Genomic DNA, 22689 nt, shown 5'->3' on the forward strand with positions numbered 1-22689 from the left:
TACCTACCTCTTTCTAGGAGTGAGTGCTGAATGTAGACCCAGGATTAACCCCTGAGCACTGCTGGATGTGAATAAAATAAAAAAGGATCTTTTTTTAACATTATTTATTTTGGTTTTGGAGCCACACCTGGCGGTGCTCTGGGGTTACTTCTGGTTCTGCGCTCAGAGCTCAAAAATTGCTCCCGACGGGCGAGCACAGGGAACCATACAGGATGCCAGGATTCGAACCACCATCCTGGTTCGGCTTCGTGCAAGACAAATGCCTTACAATTGTGCTATCTCTCTGGCCCTAACTTTTTTTTTTCCTTTGGTTTTCGGGTCACACCTGGCAACGCTCAAGGGTTACTCCTGGTTCTGCGCTCAGAAATCGCTCCTGGCAGGCTCGGGGGGACCATATGGGATGCTGGGATTCGAACCACCATCCTGCATGCAAGCATGGCCCTAACATTTTTAAACCTGTGTTCAGGACTTACTGATGAGCACATTTCGAAAATGAACTCAAAGTTCATTTCTGGCCGTTCTCAGAGCCAAGGTAAACAAGCCGAAATTACTCAACTTCTTGGTTTGAGGCTGCACTCTAGGGCTGTTCCAAGTTATATACTGGAGGTCATTCCAAGTTGTGTTTAGGGGGCCATACAGTGCCCACAGAGCTGGCCTACTGCATGCAAGGCATACATTCGATCACTTGCATTCTTCCTTCTGGGCCTCAAGAGGACTCAAAAGTGGGAAACTCCAAAACAACCTGGCAGAGATAAGACTAAACAAAACTAATTGGCATAAAGGTAATTAGAGATTCAGTCAAAACCACTGACAAGATATTGAAAAACTAGTTCTAGGCCAGATGGCTCAACAGGCTGAAGTACATACTTTGCTTGCTGGAGGCTTGGGTTCCAGGGCTCACACCCATTAGCTGGGAGTGGCCTGCAAGCCCTCAAATAAGACAAAGCCCCAAATACAAACATATGCTAGGGCCAGGAAATTGGCTCAAGGCCTAGAAGGCACACTGCATGTGGAGTGGCAGAGGTTCGGAACTCGGTACTGCCAGGCCTACCCATCTAGTACCAGATATGATTCCCTCTAAAATACGTAGAGCCAGAACAATATTATAGCAGGGAGGGCAGTTGTCTTTCAAACAACCAACCTGGATTCATGAATTCCATCTCCAGCATCCCATTATGGTCCCAGAGTGTAGAGGCAGAAGTCAGCCGTGAGCAATGTCAGGTGTAACTTGAAACAGAACAGGTGAGGGCCGGGTCGATAGCACAGCAGTAAGGGGTTTGCCTTGCACACAGCCAACCCAGGATGGACCGGGGTTCGATCCCCAGCATCCAATATGTCCCACCCCCAAGCCTGCCAGGAGTGATTTCAGAGCACAGAGCCAAGAGTAACCCCAGAGCACTGCCAGGTGTGACCCAAAAACCTTAAAAAACAAAAATGAGGGGCTATCAAGGTGGCGCTAGAGGCAAGGTGTCTGCCTTGCAAGTGCTAGCCAAGGAAGGACTGCGGTTCGATCCCCCGGCATCCCATATGGTCCCCCCAAGACAGGGGTAATTTCTGAACACTTAGCCAGGAGTAAACCCTGGGTGTGGGCCAAAACACTAAAAAAAAAAAAAAAAAAAAAAAAAAAAAAAAAAAAAAGGGTGATGAGGGAGTTTGCAGTTTACAACGTCCATCTTTGGGCCTGCAGCTTTCTCCAGTCCACAAGCCAAGCAGGAAGCAGGGACAGGCCTTCAGATTTTTGGTTTATTCCTCCCTAAGGCAGGAGATGTCCTCCATCACTTTCCATCACCCACACTCAGTACCCCAAGGTATATGTGTATGTAACCTGACCCACCAATTCCTTTGCTAGTTTATCTCCATTATCAAGAATGTTGGCTATTTTTATAAAGGTAGTAAATCTGCAATTCATTTTATTTGAAATTTGCTCCCAGGCAGGTCAATGGCACACAGGGCACCTATGATTTAAAAAAAAAAAATGGTTCAGATAACAAGTTATGGGGAATGTTGGACTTTATTCGTTGGCCCCCAGATGCACCAACAATATCTTGTGGCATTGTTTCTTTTGCATAGGCACATTAAAATGGGAAAATAATACATATGCAAACAAGTTCTTATCTAATAGAGATGGGAACACAAATTTGGTGATGCAGTTAGGCCTTATACCCTGAACATTGGCATAATGATTTGGCTTAGGCCTCAGAAGAATGGGCATCGTCCACACACATCTGAACAATGGATACCATCTATGGCAGGGGTCTTCAAACTACGGCCCGTGGGCCACATGCGGCCCACAGAGGAGTCTGATCCGGCCCGCCAGCAGTGAGTGCTGTTTGGTTGCCAAGATACCTGCCAGCATATACACTCAGTGTCACGGTTTCTCAGGGATGATGTCAATCGCCTCCGCCAATGGCATGTTGTGTGCTGGGAGGGTGGGTGTGAGGACAGTGTTGAGAGGGACACTGATGCGCCCTTGCGCTTGGCGCGCGCGTTGCTGATGACATCACTGGAGGGTGCCGGACGCCGCATGGCGAGGAGTACCACATGTGGGTGACTATATGATGTAAAAAGGCGCCTGCTCCACCCCCAGGCAACATGGTGTCTGTGCGCTGTGCCTGCCTGTCAGTGAGGTTTTCCTCCACTCCCTCCACTGCCAAAGGTCAGTCAAAAGTGCCATAGAAATAAATTTTTGCCAGATGGGGGGTTCTGCCCGATTGGGCTGTGGGTGACTCATATGAAAATTCCTCTTTGGGGGTGGTGAGGCGTTCAGTGCTGAAATCAAAGTTAGGGGGTGGACAGTGGTTGGGAAGTTAGGGGTTCAGTGCTGAATTGCCCATGTGGAAAATTAGGGGTTCGATGCTGAAGCATTTTAAAGGGTTACATTGAAAATTTTATATGCATTTTGCAATTCCTTTTCAGTGTTCACATGCTGATTCCGAACATATTAATTTGGGCATTATATATAGGGAGATATAACTGAACTATCAGGGACTGAGCTGGTCTGCCTGCAAGGGGTAAGTGTTCACATCAGGGACTTAATGGGGGTTCATACACTGTATGTATATATACACACATATTTGTATTTCACTAATATCAGTTTGGAATCCCTAGGAAACAATGATGTCAAGAAAAAGAAAAATTGATGGCGAGTGTAGGATATTCAAAGAACAGTGGACTTACGATTACTTTTTTATGCGGTACAAAGAAAAAGCTGTGTGTCTGATATGCCAGAATATAGTTGCTGTGTTCAAAGAATACAATTTGCGATGCCACTATCAAACTCAACATAAAGATAAATATGATGGTTTGGTTGGAGAAGTGAGAAAAGATAAAATATAACAACTGAAACATACACTGACGACTCAGCAAAATACTTTTGTGAAGCAGAAGCAGTTAAATACTTCCTCACTGAGGGCAAGTTTTCAAGTTGCCAAGCTAATAGCGCGCAATGGCAAACCATTTGTGGAGGGAAAATTTGCTAAAGAATGCCTTATTTCTGTTGCCAAAGAAATGTATCCAGAGAAGGCCGCTTTATTTAGTACAGTGAGCCTTTCAGGAGTTACAATGACACGGATTGAAGAAATGGGAGAAAATTTGCTGCACCATTTGCAAAACTCTGCAAAGAAATTTTGCTATTTTTCCTTGGTACTCGACGAAAGCAATGATGTTCGTGATTCTGCCCAACTTCTCATTTATATGTGTGGGACAAATGAGTATTTTGAAGTCACAGAAGAGCTTGCTGCACTGCAAAGTATCAAAGGTACAACCACAAGAGTGGATATATTTGAAAAGGTTTGCCAAACTGAATGGTTTGGAGCTGGACTGGGTTAAACTAGTCAGTGTAACAACTGATAGTGCTCCTAGCATGGTGGGGTCTAAGACAAGAGATGGACAAACATAACCATCCTCATCCAATTGCCATACACTGCCTCATCCACCAACAAGCACTGTGTTGTAAATCACTGAAGTGGGACTCTGTTATGAAAATTGTGGTATCTTGTGTTAATTACATTAGAACTCATGCACTAAACCACAGACAATTTCAGGAATTTCTATCTGAGGTAAAAGTTGCCCATGAAGATGTTCTGTACCACACAGAAATCCATTGGCTGAGTAGAGGGAGAGTTTTGAAACGTTTCTATGACTTCCGCAGATTACAGCTTTTCTACTTTCAAGAAACCAAGAAGTACCAGAGCTCAATGATGCAGAATGGAAATGGCACCTTGCCTTTCTGACAGATAAAACAGAGTTACTCAACAGTTTCAATCTGCAACATCAAGGCAAGGGGAAGCTCATGCTTCATGGTATGGCATCGCATGTGAAAGCATTTGAAGTAAAATTAGGCCTTCTCATCAAGTAAGTACAGGAGGAAAACTTCAGTCATCTCCCAACAACTCAAAACCTGTCAGCGGACAAACCATTGGTTGCATTCCCAAAGGAAACATGTCTGGCTTCATTAGAATTGTTGCAAAAGGAGTTTCAATTTAGATTCAAAGAGCTTCATCTCCATGAACAGGACATACAGCTTTTTCGTAACCCATTTTCTGTTGAGATTGAAAATGTCCTTACAATTTACCAAATGGAACTGGCTGAACTGCAGAATTGTGACTCTCTGAAAGACGCATTTAAGTCAAGTAACCTTTTGAATTTCTATGCATCTCTCCCCTCTGAGACATAACCAATTATCAAGAACCATGCACTCAAAATGGTAACCATCTTTGGTAGCACTTATGCCTGTGAACAGACTTTTTCAAGAATGAAACATCTGAAATCTCCAACCAGATCAAGATTAACTGATGCCCACTTGCATCACTTGTTACGGCTGGCAGTGACAAATACGGAACCGGACATTGACCATCTCATTAGCCAAAAGCAGGCCCACAGTTCCCATTGAAATACTGATGCGTGATCTGTTTATTTATAAATGGTTTTCATTTTATTTATACAAGATATGTGCAGTGTGAGTAGGAATTAGTAGCTAATATAGTCCGGCCCTCCAGCTCTCTAAGGGACCGTAATCCGACCCCCACTTTAAAGTTTGAAGACCCCTGATCTATGGAAACAACCACAATGGTCTATAACATTACCAGGATCCAAACCTCTACCAGGGAATGCCTACCACTGCTCTGGCACTGACTTACTCCAAAGATTGCTCTCAACACCCAGATGACTCAGCAACAGCCTGCTTGCAGGGCAGATTGCTCTGCATCTAATGGTGTGCTGAAACTAGAGGATGCTCCACATCAGCCTGACTTCGATGAAAGAAATGCATAGAATCCAGAATCTTTAAATATAGGAACCGGATACCAACAACAGCTAAAGTGTGAAAAAGTTTCACCGGGAACATGGAGAATGACGAGTTGGACAGACTGGAATGCCTGGAGCTCAGAGTCAGTCTTATGCCAATAAACTTCGGGGGTGAGGCCTTCTTGTAATCAGGCCAAGGATATTTTTCCGTTTTCTCCATATTTTTCTGGGCCTATGCAAACAATGGCCATTGCCACTGTCACACCTTTACTATTTTTTTAACCCTTATCCTTTAAGAAAAAAAAAATTTGGGGCCGGGCGGTGGCGCAAGAGGTAAGGTGCCTGCCTTGCCTGCGCTAGCCTTGGAAGGACCGCGGTTCGATCCCCCGGTGTCCCATATGGTCCCCCAAGCCAGGAGCAACTTCTGAGCGCATAGCCAGGAGTAACCCCTGAGCGTCAACAGGTGTGGCCCAAAAACCAAAAAAAAAAAAAAATTTACTGAACTTAAAAACAAACAAAAAAAAAATGGTTCCGATAAATACAGCCAGTTCTGTTTGCCTTGGACAACCCAGGTTTGATCTCTGGACCCCAATCCCCCTGGCCCTGGTAGAAGTGATCCATGAACAAAGCCAGGATTAAGCCTTGAGCACCTTATCAAGTATGGCTCAAAGACAAAAAAACTTAAAACATAGCCATTTCCTATGGAAAGAGAAATCATGTTGAAGGGACGAGTGAAGAAATAAGCACCTGGGGTTAGAGAGGAGGAGGATGCTTGCAATGCATGCAGCCAACCTGGGTTTAATTCCTGGCACCCCATAAGATGCCCAAAGCCTAAGAGTAAAGCCCCAGGCACAACCAGCTGTGGCCCAAGTAAGTTTCTAAGCATTTATAAACTTAGCTGCCATTAGTGTCATAGTTATAATAGCGCTCAATCGTGCTATTTATTTCTGCACACCACCACCATGCTAAAGTCCAAATCCTTCCCCTGGTATTTATCAGCTTTATATTTTGGGGATTTTTTGAGGGCGTAAGGGGCCACATCCAGGAATATTCAAGAGTCAGTTCCGACTCTTCACTCAGGAATTACTCCTGAGTGCTCAGTGCTCAGGGGACCATGAGATGCTGGAGATTGAACCAAGCAAGTCACATGAATTGCAAACACTCTCCACTCTTCGCTGTGTCTAGCCTGTCCCCTTCCTCTAGCTTAAGAAAATGCTTTGCGGGCCGGGCGGTGGCGCTAGAGGTAAGGTGTCTGCCTTGCCAGTGCTAGCCTAGGACGGACCGACCTCGGTTCGATCCCCCGGCGTCCCATATGGTCCCCCAAGCCAGGAGCGACTTCTGAGCGCACAGACAGGAGTAACCCCTGAGCGTCACCGGGTGTGGCCCAAAAACCAAAAAACAAAAACAAATGCTTTGCAACCCAAGCCAAGAATTGGTCATGACAGATATTTTCTCTATATACCAAATGTGGTGAGATCAGATTGGCTTACAAAGTATGTATTAGGTCACACCATACAGTGCTCAAAGATCATTCCTTGCAGTGCTTGGGATACCATATTATATTTGCCTTAAGATACTTTTTAATATCATTTTTTAGCTTTTCCAACACCTGTTTAAGTGAAACTCCAATTAGACTGAGATTGTCTGGCACCAGGTCTCAAAGGACTCCCAGACTCCTAACCCCCAACATGGTCCTGGGTCCCAACAGCCCACCTGCCTCAAAATCAAGGAAGGGAGACACACACATCCTGGGATCCCAGACAAGTGTTTATTTTCAAACTGTTTTATTGAAATGTGCCAAGAGTACGCGGGCAGCACAAATGTATGAACAAGGGGGAAAAAAAATCACATGTACAATAATTTCCAAAAGTGAAGGTTAATCTGGGAGTTCTCAGTTCCCCTTCCCCTCCCCCTCTTGACTTTTAGCATTTCCATTATGGTTAAAAGCCTCTAACCTAGCATTTAAAAAAAAAAAGGAATACAGGAACTTTTGCAGAAAGGGAAAAAATAACCAGCATAAAGGAAAAGCAATGTTTTCCTGCTCAAATGGGAACTACTTCCTAGGTACCCAGTTAGGAGGCGTGCTGAGCAGTGGAGAAACACAACTTCAGGGTGTACGGGTATGGGCCATCTGCAAGAACAAGAGCAATTTGGTTAGGCCCCCTCTCTAGGTTCCCTCAACCCAGCCCCATCACCACTAGTTCCAGATTCATCTTTTATTGGGGGGGATGGGGCCACACCCAGTGATGCTCAGAAATTATTCCTGGCTCAGCACTCTGGAATTACTCCTGGTAGAACTCAGGGGACCATATGGGATACCTGGGATCAAACCCAGGTCAGCTGAATTCAAGGCCAAGTGCCCTTCCTTCACTGTCCCTTTCTACAGTCCAACTACAGAAGTCCAAGAAGTGGCCATGGCCAAAGGAGCCCATTACTTTAGGCCTCCTCTTCCTCCCATCCCAGAGAGAACCCTGCCAGCACCTCCACAGAAATGGACCTGCAAGTCTGTTTTCCAGATTTTCCCTACTGGATATGGTTAGCCCTTTACTGGGCTCAGTGAGCCAGACTGAGTAAATGACCCTACTGAGCACCGACTGGCAGCTTCTGACGCAGTTAAGCTCCCTGGAGGACAAGCCTGTGCAGGTCCCCAGCTGGCAGAATACATGGCAGTCGACAACCAGGCTGTCCCTCCCAAGAGGACATCAGTGTTCTCCAAGCGACTAGATTCCCTGCCTGCTGGTGTCAACGGCACGAAAGCCACAGCTAAGGCCTATCCTGACAGCACAAAGACAGTTCTGGCCCCAAGTTAGCCAACCCACAAAGCCTATTGGCCTCTGGGGACTCCAAACAGGACACACAGCTACTCACTTGGGTTTTTCATCTGGTAATGGTTCAGGAAGCCCAAAGTCTCCAGGGCATCGCTCTTGGATTCCCACTCCAGCAGCCCTGAGGAGCTGCGTTCACCTGAACAGAGAAGAACATGGTTTTAGGGCAGCAGAGCAGGAACGCTCTGTCTATAATCAGGGAGGTAAGGAGAGCTGGTGACTCACTTTTGCCGGAGAAGACTTTTACAGACGACGGTCGCTTTACTCCCAGCTCATCACAGATCTGCCATACATAAAAAACACATTAGGGACCAAAGACAGGACAGAGGAAAAGGTGCCTACCTTGCACAACTGACTCACGTTCAATCCCCACTCTGCACAGGGACCCCAGAGTCCCACTGGTAGTGGTCCTTGAGCAGAGAGAAAATGGCTCCGAAAAAGAAAAAGGCGGGGCCGGGAAGGTGGCACTAGAGGTAAGGTGTCTGCCTTGCAAGCACTAGCATAGGACGGACCGCGGTTCAATCCCCCGGCGTCCCATATGGTCCCCCCCAAGCCAGGGGCGATTTCTGAGCATATAGGCAGGAGTAACCCGAGTGTCAAACGGGTGTGGCTCCAAAACAAACAAACAAAAAAAAAAAAAAAAAAAAGAAAAAAAAGGCAGTGGTAGGGGGAGAGGGCCCCTGCAGCACTGGAGTTCTAATATAACCAATTAGTGACTACCTGGGTGGGATCCCAGCACACTATCTGGTCCTCTGAGTCCACCAAAAGTGAGTCCTGAGTGCAGAGCCAAGTGTGCCCCCCCCCAGAAGAACAAAACAAAACACAACAAAAAACACCTGGTAGTGCCAGGCAGACCTCAAGCAACACATGCCCTACCAGGGCCTCCAGGTCTAAATTTCTTCCATGTCTCCCTATGACCCAGAGGTTGGAGCTCACGGCTCTTACCTATTACGTTGCCAGGCCGGAGAAAAGTCCTTTTAATATTCCCACCCTAGGATCTGAGACCTATGTATATAGTATAGTAGGTAGGACTGTTGCTTTGCATGGGGCCAACCTGGGTTCCATCCCAGCATCCCATTGGTCCCCTAGCACTGCCAGGAATAATCCCTGATCATTGGTGGCTGGGTATGGCCTAGACTCCCCAAATTTCCTCACATTAGCTCTGTGGGTGTGAAACATAGCAACAGAGCAAGATAAGAGGCTGTTGTCTCCCACCCAGAATGGCCCTCTGCCCACACCTGAACCATGATGCTAGCTAGGTACACACAAGTTTGGGCACAAGTGTGCAGAGACGACTGTGGCACTCAACACACCCTTCATTTGCTCCACCAGCTGCAGTGGGTCTCCCCAGAACCAAGGCAACTTTCCCCCAAGGCAGTGGGGGCGAAGCTAAGTTTATTGGCACATTCGTGCCAGTCTCACCCTGCCCTGTCCCTCTTTCTCCCTAGCAGGCAAGCCAAGACCTAAATGAACAGCCTTGGAAGGGACAGGAAGTGGCTAGAAGCATGCAGACAAAATGGTCTGACCCTTCCAGCACACATCCTGAGCACCGCTGAGCCCCACCCTCAACTCCTCCGGTTACTGACAAGGAACAAATGTGGGGCACCCACCTCAAAGAAGTTCTCCTCAGTCACTTCCAGGGGGGCATTGAAGAAGTGCAGCACATTGCTCGGGTGCTGGATACGATTCTTGGCCGCCTGCTCTGGAGTGGAAAAGCGGTTGTTTCTCGACTCACTAAAGTCTTTGTAACTGCAGGAACCGTCTTCCAGCCCATACGACTGGCCGGGCATGATGGCAGGCTGCTTGGAGACGCTGCAGGTAAGAGCGGAGGGTCATACAACGCCCCAGAGTCCTGCCTGCAGGGCCCCTCTGGCCTCCCCAGCCCAAGCACCTGGCACCTACCACACGTTCAGCTTCTGCCCGAACATGAAGTTGTTGTTGAGGTGAGTGATGGCACGGTCCACAGCGTAGCCATCAGCCATCTCCACCATGGCAGCCCCAGGCTTGCTTTTCATGAATTTGACCTTGGGAAGAGCAGCCATCAGAGGTCAGACCACCCCTGATCAAGGCCTTCACCAGTCAACCCAGCCAATCCCCAGAAAGGCGAGTTATCTAGGCCAGGCCATACACAGGGCAGCACTCCCGACCCACAGCAAGGTCAAGGGCACAGCCAACCTTGGTAGGGTTCATGCCACTGATCGACAAATTCATGCAGCCCTTCATCAGCTTGCTGATAGTGCTATCCAAACCTACACATGGGCAGGGATAGCAGCCCCCTCTGGGTGACTAGACAAGCAACCCTAAAAATAGCAGAGACTCTGGTCTAGACTGGCTCTGATTCCAGACCCAGCATGTGCACCTTCAGCCCACACTGGCCTCACTGAGAGTTCGTGTTGCCATACATCGTGCCTGTTCCACGGCACCTGCTCCTCTGAAGCACAGCATGAGGAGCGGCCCTCACAGGAAAGTACCTGGCAAGGGCTATAAAAAGGTGCCTGACCCAGATGGCCCCAAAGATAAAACCCCTTGGCCTGCAGTACTCAGCGCCAGCCCCAGTCACCTTAGCCACATGCGAAATGCAACAAGGCCCAGTGTGGCTTCTAACTCAGCTGAGAAAGGCCGTACTGGAATCACAACAAGAAAAGACAATACTTTGCGTGAAAAAGTGCTCTTTCCCTAACAGTGGATTTCAAAAGCCCCGAAACCAACCCACCCCACCCCACTGGAGCCTGCCTCAAAACACTCACCTTCTCCACATTGCCATACAGGCAGAAGACATTGAAGACTCGGTCACAGTTCATCTTAGACTGGTCCAAGCCATAGACCATGAGCACGGGGCTGTCGGCGTGAGGGCCATACTCGGGTGGTGGGGGAGGGGGTGGGGGGTGCCCATACTGGGGGCCGTAGCGACTTGGGCCCCGGCGGTGACCCCCCACGGGTGGGCCCATCCTTCGCCCTTCGTAGTGAGGTGGGGGGGGCCCGTAGCCCTCATCATGGTAATGGCTGTGGTACCCACCGTGGGGCCCTCCTGGGGGGTGGGAAGGAAAGAGAGGGGGGACGGGTGAGAATTTGCGAGACGGACGGTGGGCAGGGGCACAGGAGCCACGGGAGTCCACGGAGGGGAGCCCCCTGCCCTCACCATATTCCGCAGGATGATCTCCCAGCAGAGGGGGCTGTCTCTGGCGTTTGTTGGGGTTGCTGCCAGGGTCACCTGCGGACAGATCACACAGTTAGAGACAAAGAAAAAGGGGTGCGTCCCTCCTCATCTGAGACTCCTCTCCAAGTCCCTCCGTTCCCCTGAGGGCCCCCCACTCCTTTCCCCAAGGGTGTGGTATGTTGGTCTCTTGCTTGGAGAATGACCCAGGATTGGAGGGCGTGAAGCCCACCTCCAGGCCAAAGCCCACTGCCACACACCCCAAGTCTACAAATTTTACTATTTCTCTCTGGAAGGGGCAGCCTATTTCTGGACTCCGGGTCACCTTGGCCCTGAGAAGCCCAACCCCTGGGCACTCAAAGCGTTGACAACTATTCAGACAACTGCTTGACAACTGCGTGGCAGCTGACAACAGCAGGCTGTATACCAAAGTCCCCTGAAGGGAAGGCCACCAGCATGGAACCTGCCCGTGGAACCTGTCCGGCTAAGGGGGCCCAGCTAAGCCTGAAGGTCACACCCCCGCCCCCAAACAGAGAGTTCCCAGCCTCTCTCCAGGGCACTCCCAAGCTCAACCCCCAACCCACCACATTCACCCTCTCCCACCTCCCCACTGTGTGCAGAAAAGGGTGAGCAGGGCAACACAAGTCAGTTCAGACGAGCAGTCATGTACAAAGCATCAACATTCCCAGACCCGGACAATGGCGCACACCCGACCCCACTGCAGTGAGCTGGCGCTCGAGTGCGGACACTGCCCAGCACTTTCCATTGCAGAAGAGATCAGGCTTCAATTCCTCACAACAACCCTATGAGGTAGGTTCGGCCGATTTACAGATGAGGAAATGGTCAATTAAGAGACACTGCGGCCCAAGGACACCAAGCGGGTCCCCAAGCAAGGGAGTGGCTGGGCCAGGATCTGGGCCAGGATCTGAACCCAGGTCCGGCTAACTCCAAAACCCAGAGCTCCAGACCGCTGCCCTTCCCTGCCACCTGGCCCGGGGTTCGTGGCCAACAATCATCATTACAAAGATGGAAAAGGCTACTTACAGCAGAAGTACAGAGTAAAATGTCCATTTGTCACAAAAAACAAATCTGTATTTCTCTTACCATTGGACGCTTCAACAGTGAGTTAGCACAGTTCTGAAAGATGGCGTCCCATCAAACATACACTGCGACCCTGCATCACATGGTTTTACAGTCATAAATACAAGTTACAGCACACATCCGTTACAACTTTTTTTAAAGAATCGCTTTTGTTTAAAGTCAATTGTTTCTGATTAAATCAAACTGGCTCCCAGATGTCCTGTCCTCAGGAGATCAGAGTGGAAATGGAGGTGTGTGGAGTGGGTAGTGTCCCTCCGTGTTGTCACTCCTCATGTGTGCTGCAGTGCGGTGCTTCTGGCTGTGTGGCGCTCCATGTGCGTGTCTCCTGGTTAGGGAGTGTGCCAGTGGTCCCCTATGCCCACGCTTTTGGCCTCGGGAGCGCGCCCGGCTACCCACCAGCAGGTAGCTGTGTACCTCTGAGTTGTTTGGCTGCCTGGTTTTAAACCTGTTTTGTTTTTTTGATTTTTTGTTGTTGCTGTTGTTGTGGTTTGAGTTTTTTGTTTGTTTCTGATCTCCAGTTGGTGCAGATTATGTTGGCAGCCGATGACTGCAGAAAAAGTAAAAAATATCAAAACGGAAAAAAGGCCCCCCCCCTAAAACGAAAGGACTTAAAAACCAAAACCCATATGGCGAGGAGTGGAGAGAGGATCCTATAGTCTTGGAGGCCCATGGACTCTACTTCAGTCTACGAACCGTTCTCCGAAAAGAGCGCCGCTGGCTGCTGCTGCGAGAGCTCTGTGCTGTGTTTCCTACTTCTGTGTACATTCTCGGGTTCGAGTTTGCTTGGATTTGGCCTTTCTTTAATGTTTAGTAAAAAAGCAGTGCCTGCTGCCATGGTGCGTCTCTTTCTCTTTGTCTCTGTCTGCCTCTGTCTCTGTGCTTGGAGCTGTTCCTTGGAGCGCGGTGTGGTGTTCTTGATGTAGTGAGCTCAAGTCTGCGGCTGTTTCTGGGGACGTGGTGGAGGCTGCATGTTCTGTTCTGTTCTCTCCAGGAAGAGCTAGTGGTTCCTACCCTGTGTGTTGGTGCGCAATGTGCAGAGGCAGAGCCGCTGAAGTCTGGTCCCCAAAGGGGAGGCGAAGCACCGCCCTCACTCCAGGTTACCTCATCAGCTCTGGGACCCCCAGCCTTGGGGCGGTGCAAGCTGAGAGGCATCAAAACCAATGCACAGCCAGCCCCTGCCACTAGCCCCTGCCGGTCTGCACATCTTCTACTTATGTTCCTTGGAGAAGAAATGGTTGGTTGCCATGTTTCTGTTAACAGTCATGTAATGCCATTGCCCATTCTGGTATTCACTCGGTCACCAATTTGCCTCTGAGCTCTGGAGGGGGTGGCCAGGACCAATGCCCACTGTGACGGTCCAGGGGAATAATTCTAGCCCACCCACCCACCCACCCAGTCTCCCAGCTGCAGGAGTGAGCAAGACAGGCCTGCCCAGGAATGGGGGGAGCCTCTGGCTTGTGATTTCAGACACCAATCACTCCCTTCACCTGAGGCCTACTGCGAAGTTGGACAGTTTTCCTGGGGGGGGGGGGCGCGGGAGGGAAAGTGCCACTGTCCGTCAAAGGCAATTCCCCATCATGCCCTCTCTGTAAGACACCAGACCTTGCAAGGAACAGGGCTGTCCATTTGCCTCCCCCTTGCCCCACCTGACATCCATTCCCTCTACCTGCAATGGGAGGCTTCTCCGCCCTGCTCCTTGCAGGTTTTCAACTCTATATGGGGCTACCTTGCTTAAAAAATTGGGCTCTGTGAACTCCCCAAGCAGAACCACTCGAGAGAGCTAGAGAACCATTCCTGGTCCAGTGAGAGCTGGGAGACAGAGTCCCTCAACAATGCTCCTCCAAGAGAAGGAGCCAAGCCTGCTGGGAGCTACCACTGGCTTAAAGCCTCTGCCATGCCTGTGCTTGGCGGCTCTGCTGTTCCATAACCAGCCAAGCACAGGCCTGGACTCTGCCCTCAGCCAGGTCATAGGACCCCAAAATAGTAAACAAGAACCTAGAGGCTCCTCCACCATCTTCCCTTCGAATATCTCCTAGAGCTGCTCGAGGTCCCTATGTGCCCACAGAGAAACCAATGGCATTACATAACCCTGTGCCGCGTCTATGGAGTGCACTAGTGAAGGCAAGGCAGGTATGTTTAAAAAAAAAAGTGCCCATCAGGATTACCTTGTCCACTGAGATTGGGGTTGGTGTAGTCCCAAGTATCCTGATCATTCTTGAACACATTCAAGCGTGTAGGCTGCAGGGACAAGACAACGAAGTCTGAAGTCAGGTTTCTCACCACCCAAAGCCACATAAGAGCTGTGAGTACCGAACCCTACCTTTGCATATTCAATCTTCAGAGTGCAGCAGCCCGAGTAGATGTCAGCCCCGTTGAGGGAGGCCTTGGCCCGTTGGGCACTTTGCACGGAGTCAAATGTAAGGCACATTAAGGAAAATCCCATCACAGAAGCCCTTCTGGGAGGCCCCGATGGATGCAGATAAAGCTGCAGAGGCCGCACTGCACACGGGCCTGAACTCTGCTCCATGGGGAAGCATTTCTGTCAAAGAGTCCTGCGTGGGGCCGGAGCAGTGGCACAAGCAGTAAGGCGTCTGCCTTGCCCGAACTAGCCTAGGACAGACTGCGGTTTGATCCCCTGGCATCCCATATAGTCCCCCAAGCCAGAAGCAATTTCTGAGCGCATAGCCAGAAGTAATCCCTGAGCGTCACCGGGTGTGGCCCCCCCAAACACTAAAAAAAAAATAGAGTCCTGTGTGATGGGACCAGAGTGATAGCACAGCAAGGAAGGCATTTGCCTTCACTCCACCAACCCAGGCTCAGGCTCAACCCAGCATGCCATATCGTCCCTTGAAACCCAAAACCTAAGAGCCAAGTGATGGGCACCTAGCATTCCTCAGCCAGAGAGCAGTGATGTACTTATACGCTCACCCCAAGACCACCCATTTCCACCCCTGATCAGTTTCCTGGCCCACTGTCCCCTCCCAAGCTTCACCTCCATCAGCCACTCTTCCAGTACCCAGTGAGTCTGCCTGTCCGGAGTGCGACTCTCCGCTCCTGCTCGTCTCCCTACCCTAACACTAAGCTCCTGCCTACCAGAGGGTGTTCACTCAGAGTCTAGCACCTCAGTCAGTCCCTTCCTCAGGGCCCACTGCCCTCGAGGGTACCCTTTAATTTCCTTTTCTCCTGGGGCAGGAGCAGGGGGGGGGGGGAAGTGTTTCAGGTACTTGCCCTTCAATAAAACCATCCTCCCTAGTCCCAGAGCATCATGAAGTTGTAGCCCAGGAGGCGAGGCCCCATTACCATCAATACTGCAGGGTGAGGCTAGCCCCCCCTCCAAGAGCCCCTGCCTAATAAATTCCTCTTCAATAGCACCATGCATGGTTCCTTCCTATTCCCTGGTTAGTCAGTGGTATGATAGAGCCTGGCAAATATCAGGACATCTGGGCTTTCGAGTCCCTTTGGGTTTGGGTTTTTTTTTTTTGGGGGGGGGGGTCACACCCAGTGGCACTCAGGGGTTACTCCTGGCTGTGCTCAGAAATCGTTCCTGGTAGGCTCGGGGGACCATATGAGATGTCAACAATCAAACCCGGGTCTGTCCTGGGTCGTCTACATGCAAGGCAAATAAATGCCCTACAGTTGAGCTATTATTGCTCAGGCCTGAGTCCCTTTTTTAGGTTTTGGTTTAGGCACACCCAGTACTACTCAGGGTTTACTCCTGCAGGCTGAAGGACCATATAGAACGTCAGATATAGAACCCCGTCAGTCATGGGCAAGGCAAGCACCTTACCCACAACGCAGCCCTATGGCCCAGTACCCTTTATAACCTTAAAGACAGGAAGTCTTCCCTGGGATTAGGGAACAAGCAGGGCCTCAGAGAACCTGCTGTAAAAGTCCAGATCACCCAGGAGCCAGCGAGATAGCACAGCGGTAGGGGGTTTTTGCCTTGTAGCAGCAGACGCAGGACCAAACATGGTTGTGGTTCGAATCCCGGCACCCCATATGGAACCCATGCCTGCCAGGAGCGATTTCTGAGCATAGAGCCAGGAGTAACTCTGAGCACTACCGGGTGTGGCCCAAAAACAAACAAAAAGTGCAGATCATCAGTGTCATCACCAACAGGGCACAGGTCACTTCCAGTCACATCGCAGGCAGCTGTGTGTAAAGCTCCACAAAAAGGGGTGCAACCCCAAAACAAAAAGTCTCATGGGCAACAGTGACACCAACACCTACAAGCATAACATGTATGGCATTAAAGCCACCAAAGAGCAAACCCTGGCAAGCCCCGCAGTCAGGCCAAAGAACATCCAGCAGGAAGTCTCCAAGAAAAGGATATTCCACCATGGCCTGCACTCCATTCTTGCGGAAAATGACGATTCTCTGGACAGGGCCACAAGGGTTACAGATAGTGTACAGAACATCCTGTAAAAGCAAAGGTGGGCAAGATGAAGGCACATCACTCAGCAGGTTAGTCTGGCTAGAAGGGAAGGGAGAAAGGGAAGAACATTCGTTCTCATCAAGTTGCCTCAAGGAGCAGCCACACGCACCGTAGTGATGGAGTAGATGGGGTTCAAGATGGTGAAGAGAAGCACACTATTGACACTCCTGGAATCATCCGAGTCTCCAGGGCGGGAGATCTTCTGGCTGGTCGAGTAATTCACAAAAGCAGGGTGACCAGCGATGTAGATTTGGTTGTCGGCTGCGTAGTTCACAGCATTGCAAGCCCCCAACACATCTTCAAACTCCACCAACGCTTGTCTTTTTTTAGGCATCACCACCACATAGCTGGCAGAGAAGAGATTATAATCCTCTAAGGGGGTGGAGTCAGGAGGGATTCCTGCACTCTGCTAAACTTCCCAGATAGAAAAATTCCTCGCCTTAGGGGTGTGGCAGGAAACGAACAGCAGGGCTGTGGCATTTCCATTTAGAGAGCTATCCTTTCTGAACCCTCCTCAGCCTGACCATCACCCAGGCAGGAGTGCACCACCAGGGGTAGGCAGCTGTGGGAGGAGCCAGTAAATAGTAAATAGGTCTATTTATTGGTCTGCTCCCAAAAATCTCCCAGGATAGTACCAACTGACTGGACGAGAGAAGCAGACTAGAAACTACAGAGCAGCAAAGAAAAAGGACCCAGAACTTGCCCATCTAAGAGTCAACTCCAAGAACAAGAAACCTCAAGACCTGGTTAAAAGACCTTGAGCCAAGTCACTTCCAACCCAAACTGGCGAGACATCGGTCACCAAAAGGCTGTCCTTCCCACAGATCCCAACCATGGCTCTGAGCTGTACCTGATGGGTCCAAATTCCTGCAAGGCCTCTACAAGATCAGCTTCTACCACACCATCAATCAGGCCCCTGATGTGGACGACTGGGGAAGCGGGGGTTTTGTGCGGGTCATCGTAGTTCTCCTAGGAAAGAAAACACAAACAAAACTTCATGCTCTGCTGCTGGACACCCAGACAGACATGGTGGCATCTGTGACTGCCAAATTGTTCCAGCCCTGGGCCCGGAGAGATAGGACAGCGGGGTTTGCCTTGCAAGCAGCTGGTCCAGGACCTAAGGTGGTTGGTTCGAATCCCGGTGTCCCATATGGTCCCCCATGCCTGCCAGGAGCTATTTCTGAGCAGACAGACAGGAGTAACCCCTGAGCACCGCCGGGTGTGGCCCAAAAACCAAAAAAAAAAAAAAAAAATTTGTTCCAGCCCTCACATGGCAAAGGTCCCACAACCTATTTCTTGTTCCAGATTTTTCCTTCATCCCAGGGCTGTGTCTCTTCCCCGAGTCACCACTAGCAAGATGGATCCAGGCAGCCTGCCCTGGCAACATCCTGAATCAGGCAGGACTTGCTGTGCATCCACCCTGGCTTATCTTCTCCCCTTACCACACCCCCATGCAGCAGGCATTACTGGGTTTTGTTGCAGGGCCACACCCAGCGGTGCTCAGGGGTCACTCCTGGTTCTACACTCAAGAATCATTTCTGGAGGACTTGGGGGGACAATATGAAATGCCACGATCCACACCCTGGTCAACCTACCTGTTGTCCTAGCACTCAGGCCCCGCAGCATCCCTCTTCCCACCACTCATCCCCAGGTCCAATCCAAAAAGGGGCAGGGTACACTACTTACTGTCTTGCCATCTCAAAACTAGCACTCAAGCCAGACCAAGGAAAATCAGTGAGGATGGTACGTCCAAAAGACGAGAAATTCCAACAACACAACCCACTAAAATCCTCTGTAGACTGTGCTCCCCTTCGCTTCCCAGACCCAGACTGCAATTCTCTCTCTTCTCCTGGGCTCTGAAGGCAACCATTTCTGTCTGGCGGTGCCCACAGCAACCAACCCAGGCAATGGGCAGGGGCAAATCTGGACTCTACTTCGGGAGCCAATGACAGACCCAGCAGGAGCTCTCGCGGGACAGCTTCTGGCTGGCAGATGTCCACAGCTCTGCCCCTTGCCAGCTCAATGAAAGACCTCTGCAAATGGCATCTCTTAAGCCAGGGGAAGCCGGGTGTGTGTGTGGGGGGGGAACCTCAGAACCTCATGGAGCCCTAAGAACTCGGCTACCAACACCTTTGAAAACAACGAGGCCTGGCAGAAATCAATGATCTCCCATCACAGCTAGGTCGGACATTATTACTAAGCCCTCCAAAACCTTGCAAACAGCTGGAGAGGGGAAAAAATAATAAACCAAGGAGGCCAAGGGGCTGGGCCCCACACGATTAAAACTGGATGGATCTCCCCAACTAAGGAGACTTAAGTAGCTTAAATAATTCCTCTAAACTCCCACCCCTTAGAAGGTCTCCGTTAGGGGGCCAAGCCCAGGGCAGAATTCTTCGAGTTGAAGTCCAGGCACAGGAAGAATGTGTAAGGCATGGCACCAACTCCAACGCTTTTATGGATAATAAAGAAGCCTCCTCCAGACGGCCTCGTCTCGGGCTTTCCAAAACCCCAAGATCTGCTGGAATCAATGTCTCCATCCAGTCGAGTCGAATCAATAGGAATGGGACAGAATGAATTCCCCCCACCCGTCCCGCGCGCGCAGGCGCATTAAAGACCACCACCTACACTTCCCGCTCACGAGGCGCCTCTTCCCCCCCCACCGCCACCAGCCGGCCGCCCACGAGCAGCAGCAGCTGCAGTGCGCCTGCGCAAGAGAGGAGTAAAAGGAAATTGACAAGGGGAAAGAGGGGGGGAAAAAAACGGCCGGGCCTCGTGCCCAGCACCCCTCCCCACCGGCCAGTCTTCGGCGCCTGCGCAGAACGTCGGGGGGGGGAAGGAGCCGTTCTCGCGAGCGCGCACGCGCAGACACTTGTCCTCGCGCAAACCCCGCCGTTAGCCCAGCGCCTGCCCCTCCCCCACGGCCCCCACGGCGCGCATGCGCAGAAGGCCGGAGCCCCCCCTTCAAAATGAATACCCCTCCCCCGAAACCGAAGAGAGATTTTTTTTTAACCCTGTCTTGCCCGACCTTCCCCAGAGCTTTAAGGTTTAGGGCTTCTGGCTTCGCCTCGCCTCACCCCGCCTCCGCCGCCCGCCGCCCCGGCTCCTCCGCCGCCGCCGCCTCCGTGCTGGTCGCCGGCGTTGTCAGTCTTGAGCCGCTTAGGGGCTCGGCCGCCTTCGCTGCCGCCGCCGTAATAGCGGCCGCCGCCGCCTCCGCCGCCCGCCGCCGCCATCTTCACCATCGCTCCCGACCGCCTCCGCTGCTCGTCCGGCTGCTGCCTCTGCTCCAGCCGCCGACGCCGTTTCTCCGCCCGGGGCAGCAGCCTCCGCGACATGGCGGCGCAGAACCCGCCTCCCCCCGCCGCTCATTGGGGGAGGGACACGCCCGTCACCCTCCGCCCCCACCCGATAGGGGGAGCCACCGGCCCCGCCGCGGGGGGAGCAGAGAGCCTGCGGCACGCCCCGCGCGCCCATTGGCCGCCTCCGCCGCCACTCCGCCCTAGCGCCCGCCCCCATTTGTCTAGCGCGCTTCCGATTGGCTCGCGCCTCCCGCCCGTCCTGCAGGCCGGCCCCGCCCCCTGAAACTAAACGTCCACCTGATAGGTCGGGTAGCACGCAATGCCCCGCCTCCCCCGCGAACGCCCTCCCCTCCCCCGATAGGAAGGGCGCTTCGGGCTTTCCTAAAACGCCCGCCTCCTTCCCGCTGCTCATTGGCTCGCGAGCCCCGTCCGTCAAAGCGCAGCCCGCGGCTGACCAATGAAAATGACTCTCTTCCCGCGCCAAGAAGGGAAGACGGTATAGATTCTAGAAGGGTGCTGATTGGTGGAGAAGAGTGAGCACCCACCCACCCCACCCTCCTACCCACCCCACGAGCGGCCAGGCGCTCTTTGACGCAGTCTACGAGCGACGCATGCGCAGACCGGTTTTCTGGCCCCGCTGGAGGGAACGAGGCCCTGCAAAGAGAGAAAGAAGGAAAGGAAGGCCTAGCCGGGGGCTGCAATCTCGAGCTGCGGGAGCTCTTGACTTTTTCTTCGGTACTGTCCGTCTTTTCCTTTAAACCTTCCACAAGCTGGAGGGACTCTTTTGGTTTTTAACCCAAATCTTTTTCCCCTCCCTATAAAACCTGCCGCACTCTCCCGATCCTTTCTTTGCCTTGGCTGGTTCCATGTCACCACTTCCACTGGAATTTCTTCTTCCATCGTGCATGCCACCCACCCGGTTGCTATTCCATTGGGTCCCCCCCCCTTGAGTCCCTCCAGTAGTGTGATCCCTGAGTGCAGAGGCTGGAGTTATGTCCCGAATATAGCTCCCCTAAAATACTAACAGAAAAAAAGAAAAAGATCTTTGTCCCCTCTCGAAATGTGCTTATATGCATAAGTCCCTTTCCCACCTTTTCTCCACCGATCCCTGCAACCCAGACCGGGCAGTCTCTAAGTTCGCTCGGATTAAAAACCTTACTGATCCCCGTGAATGCAACCTATCACCCCACATTCCTGCTGTGAGAGTCCCCCACCCCTTAGTCACTCGTGCCAACTATTTGGAGGCGATCGCCCCAATCACTCTTGGTGTTTTGTTGCTTTTTTGGTTTATGGGCCACACCCGGCAGCGCTCAGCGGTTCCTCCTGGCTCTATGCTCAGAAATCACTCCTGGCAGGCTCGGGGGACCATATGGGAAGTCGGGGTTCGAACCCTGGCGGGCCGCGTGCAAGGCAAACAAATGCTCGCCCCCACTGTGCCATCGCTCTGGCCACCCCTTCTGGGTGTTCTCTTCTATACCTTGGGGTGAAAGTGCTGGTGGCGAGAGAGTGGGGTGCTCCTGCTCCAGTTTTAGCCTAGCTGGCATGCCCAGGAGAAGAAACCCACACAAGGAGGCAGTCGCCTGAAGCTGTCAAAGTACCTGGCGGGGGTCCCCGTTGCTTCTGGGGAGCAGGGTGGACCCACCCTGGCAGGAGAAACCCCTTTTCCTTTAGCCGATTTTGGGGCCCGTGCTGACCTAATATCCCTCCTTCAGGGCCTCACACCAACAACCCAACAACCGCTGCAGGACACTTGGAAAGCCCGGAGAGCGAAGGGGAGGCCCCTTAAATTCCAGGGGCATCCTTCCACCGCGAGAAACGGGGTTCCCCAAGACGATCAAGTTTGGAGAGGTGGTCAGTGCCCCAAGGGGAGGGTCCAGAGTGATAGAATTCGGGGTGATCTGACAGCCAGGTGGTCCAGAGTCCCTCCCCCAAGTCACCCCGCGGTAGAACCCAAGAGGCGGCTGGAGCGCAGAGTTGGGGGTGATGGGGTGGGGGGGAGAAATGCAGCCAGGCCCACGTGACCCACGGACTAGGGGGGCCGGTCTCCCCCTCCAGGGCGGGGTCCCGGGGTGCCGACGTCAGAGGAATGCGGTGGGGGAAGGGACGGGCCACCCGCCGCCGCCCCCGACCCTGAGCACGACCAGGGCTAGGCCCAAGGGCGGCGCCTGCACACATACCCCCCCAAACCCTGCAGCCCGCCCTGCACCCCGGCCTCGAACCCCCGACCCCCCGACCCCTACCAGCTCGGCGGCGAGCCTGGCCGGCCGTCCGGGATGGGAACGAGCAGAGTCTGGGAAGTTTTGGGGGGGAGGGAGGGGCGGGCCTTAAAGGAACCACGACCTCTTTTCAGCCCGCGTTGGAAACCAAAATGGGGGGGCTGTGTGGACAGCGAACGCACAGGGAACCCAAGCAAGGGATAGTGGGGGGAAGGCCTGGAGAGGGGCTCTCTTGGGCCTCCGCGCTCCTCTCCTCACCCCCTTGCACCTCCTGAACCCCGCAATGCACTCCCCAATTTCTTCCCCTTTTGGAAGGAAAGTCGCCCCCCCCACCCGTTGCTGGGGCATCAGCCCCTCATTCGTTCACCCGGTTTAGATGAGTGCTAGTTGGGGTAAATGCCAAGGTGTGTGTTTGGAC

General features: G+C 52.0%; 1 protein-coding gene across 2 annotated transcripts; it reads right to left on the bottom strand.

Moving 5' to 3' along the window:
• Positions 1–7011: 7011 nt before the first annotated feature.
• Positions 7012–20091, bottom strand: HNRNPL (heterogeneous nuclear ribonucleoprotein L). 2 transcript variants are annotated; one of them, XM_049786696.1, is made up of 13 exons: positions 19834–20091; positions 17610–17728; positions 16869–17106; positions 16658–16743; positions 14645–14741; positions 14490–14562; positions 11209–11280; positions 10817–11097; positions 9972–10093; positions 9680–9881; positions 8295–8352; positions 8113–8208; positions 7012–7375 (listed from the first exon to the last, which is right to left on the bottom strand). In XM_049786696.1, exons 1-13 carry the CDS (start codon positions 20089–20091, stop codon positions 7317–7319), a joined length of 1761 nt encoding a protein of 586 aa, XP_049642653.1. In that variant the 3' UTR covers positions 7012–7316. The 2 variants fall into 2 exon arrangements, with proteins under 2 accessions (XP_049642653.1, XP_049642652.1); XM_049786695.1 differs by having other exon boundaries at positions 10817–11280.
• Positions 20092–22689: the final 2598 nt, after the last annotated feature.

The sequence above is a fragment of the Suncus etruscus genome, chromosome 14 (assembly GCF_024139225.1).
Source record: "Suncus etruscus isolate mSunEtr1 chromosome 14, mSunEtr1.pri.cur, whole genome shotgun sequence".
Taxonomy (NCBI): domain Eukaryota; kingdom Metazoa; phylum Chordata; class Mammalia; order Eulipotyphla; family Soricidae; genus Suncus; species Suncus etruscus.

Bases quoted from the DNA above. Each gene is read 5' to 3' on its own strand.
- HNRNPL (XM_049786695.1), bottom strand. From the start codon at position 20,091: ATGTCGCGGAGGCTGCTGCCCCGGGCGGAGAAACGGCGTCGGCGGCTG. The intron at 17,729-19,833 runs GTGAGGCGAGGC...TTTCTTTCCTAG, and splicing joins CGGCGGGCGGCGGAGGCGGG to GAGAACTACGATGACCCGCA. The intron at 14,563-14,644 runs GTAGGGTTCGGT...TTGTCCCTGCAG, and splicing joins TGAAGATTGAATATGCAAAG to CCTACACGCTTGAATGTGTT.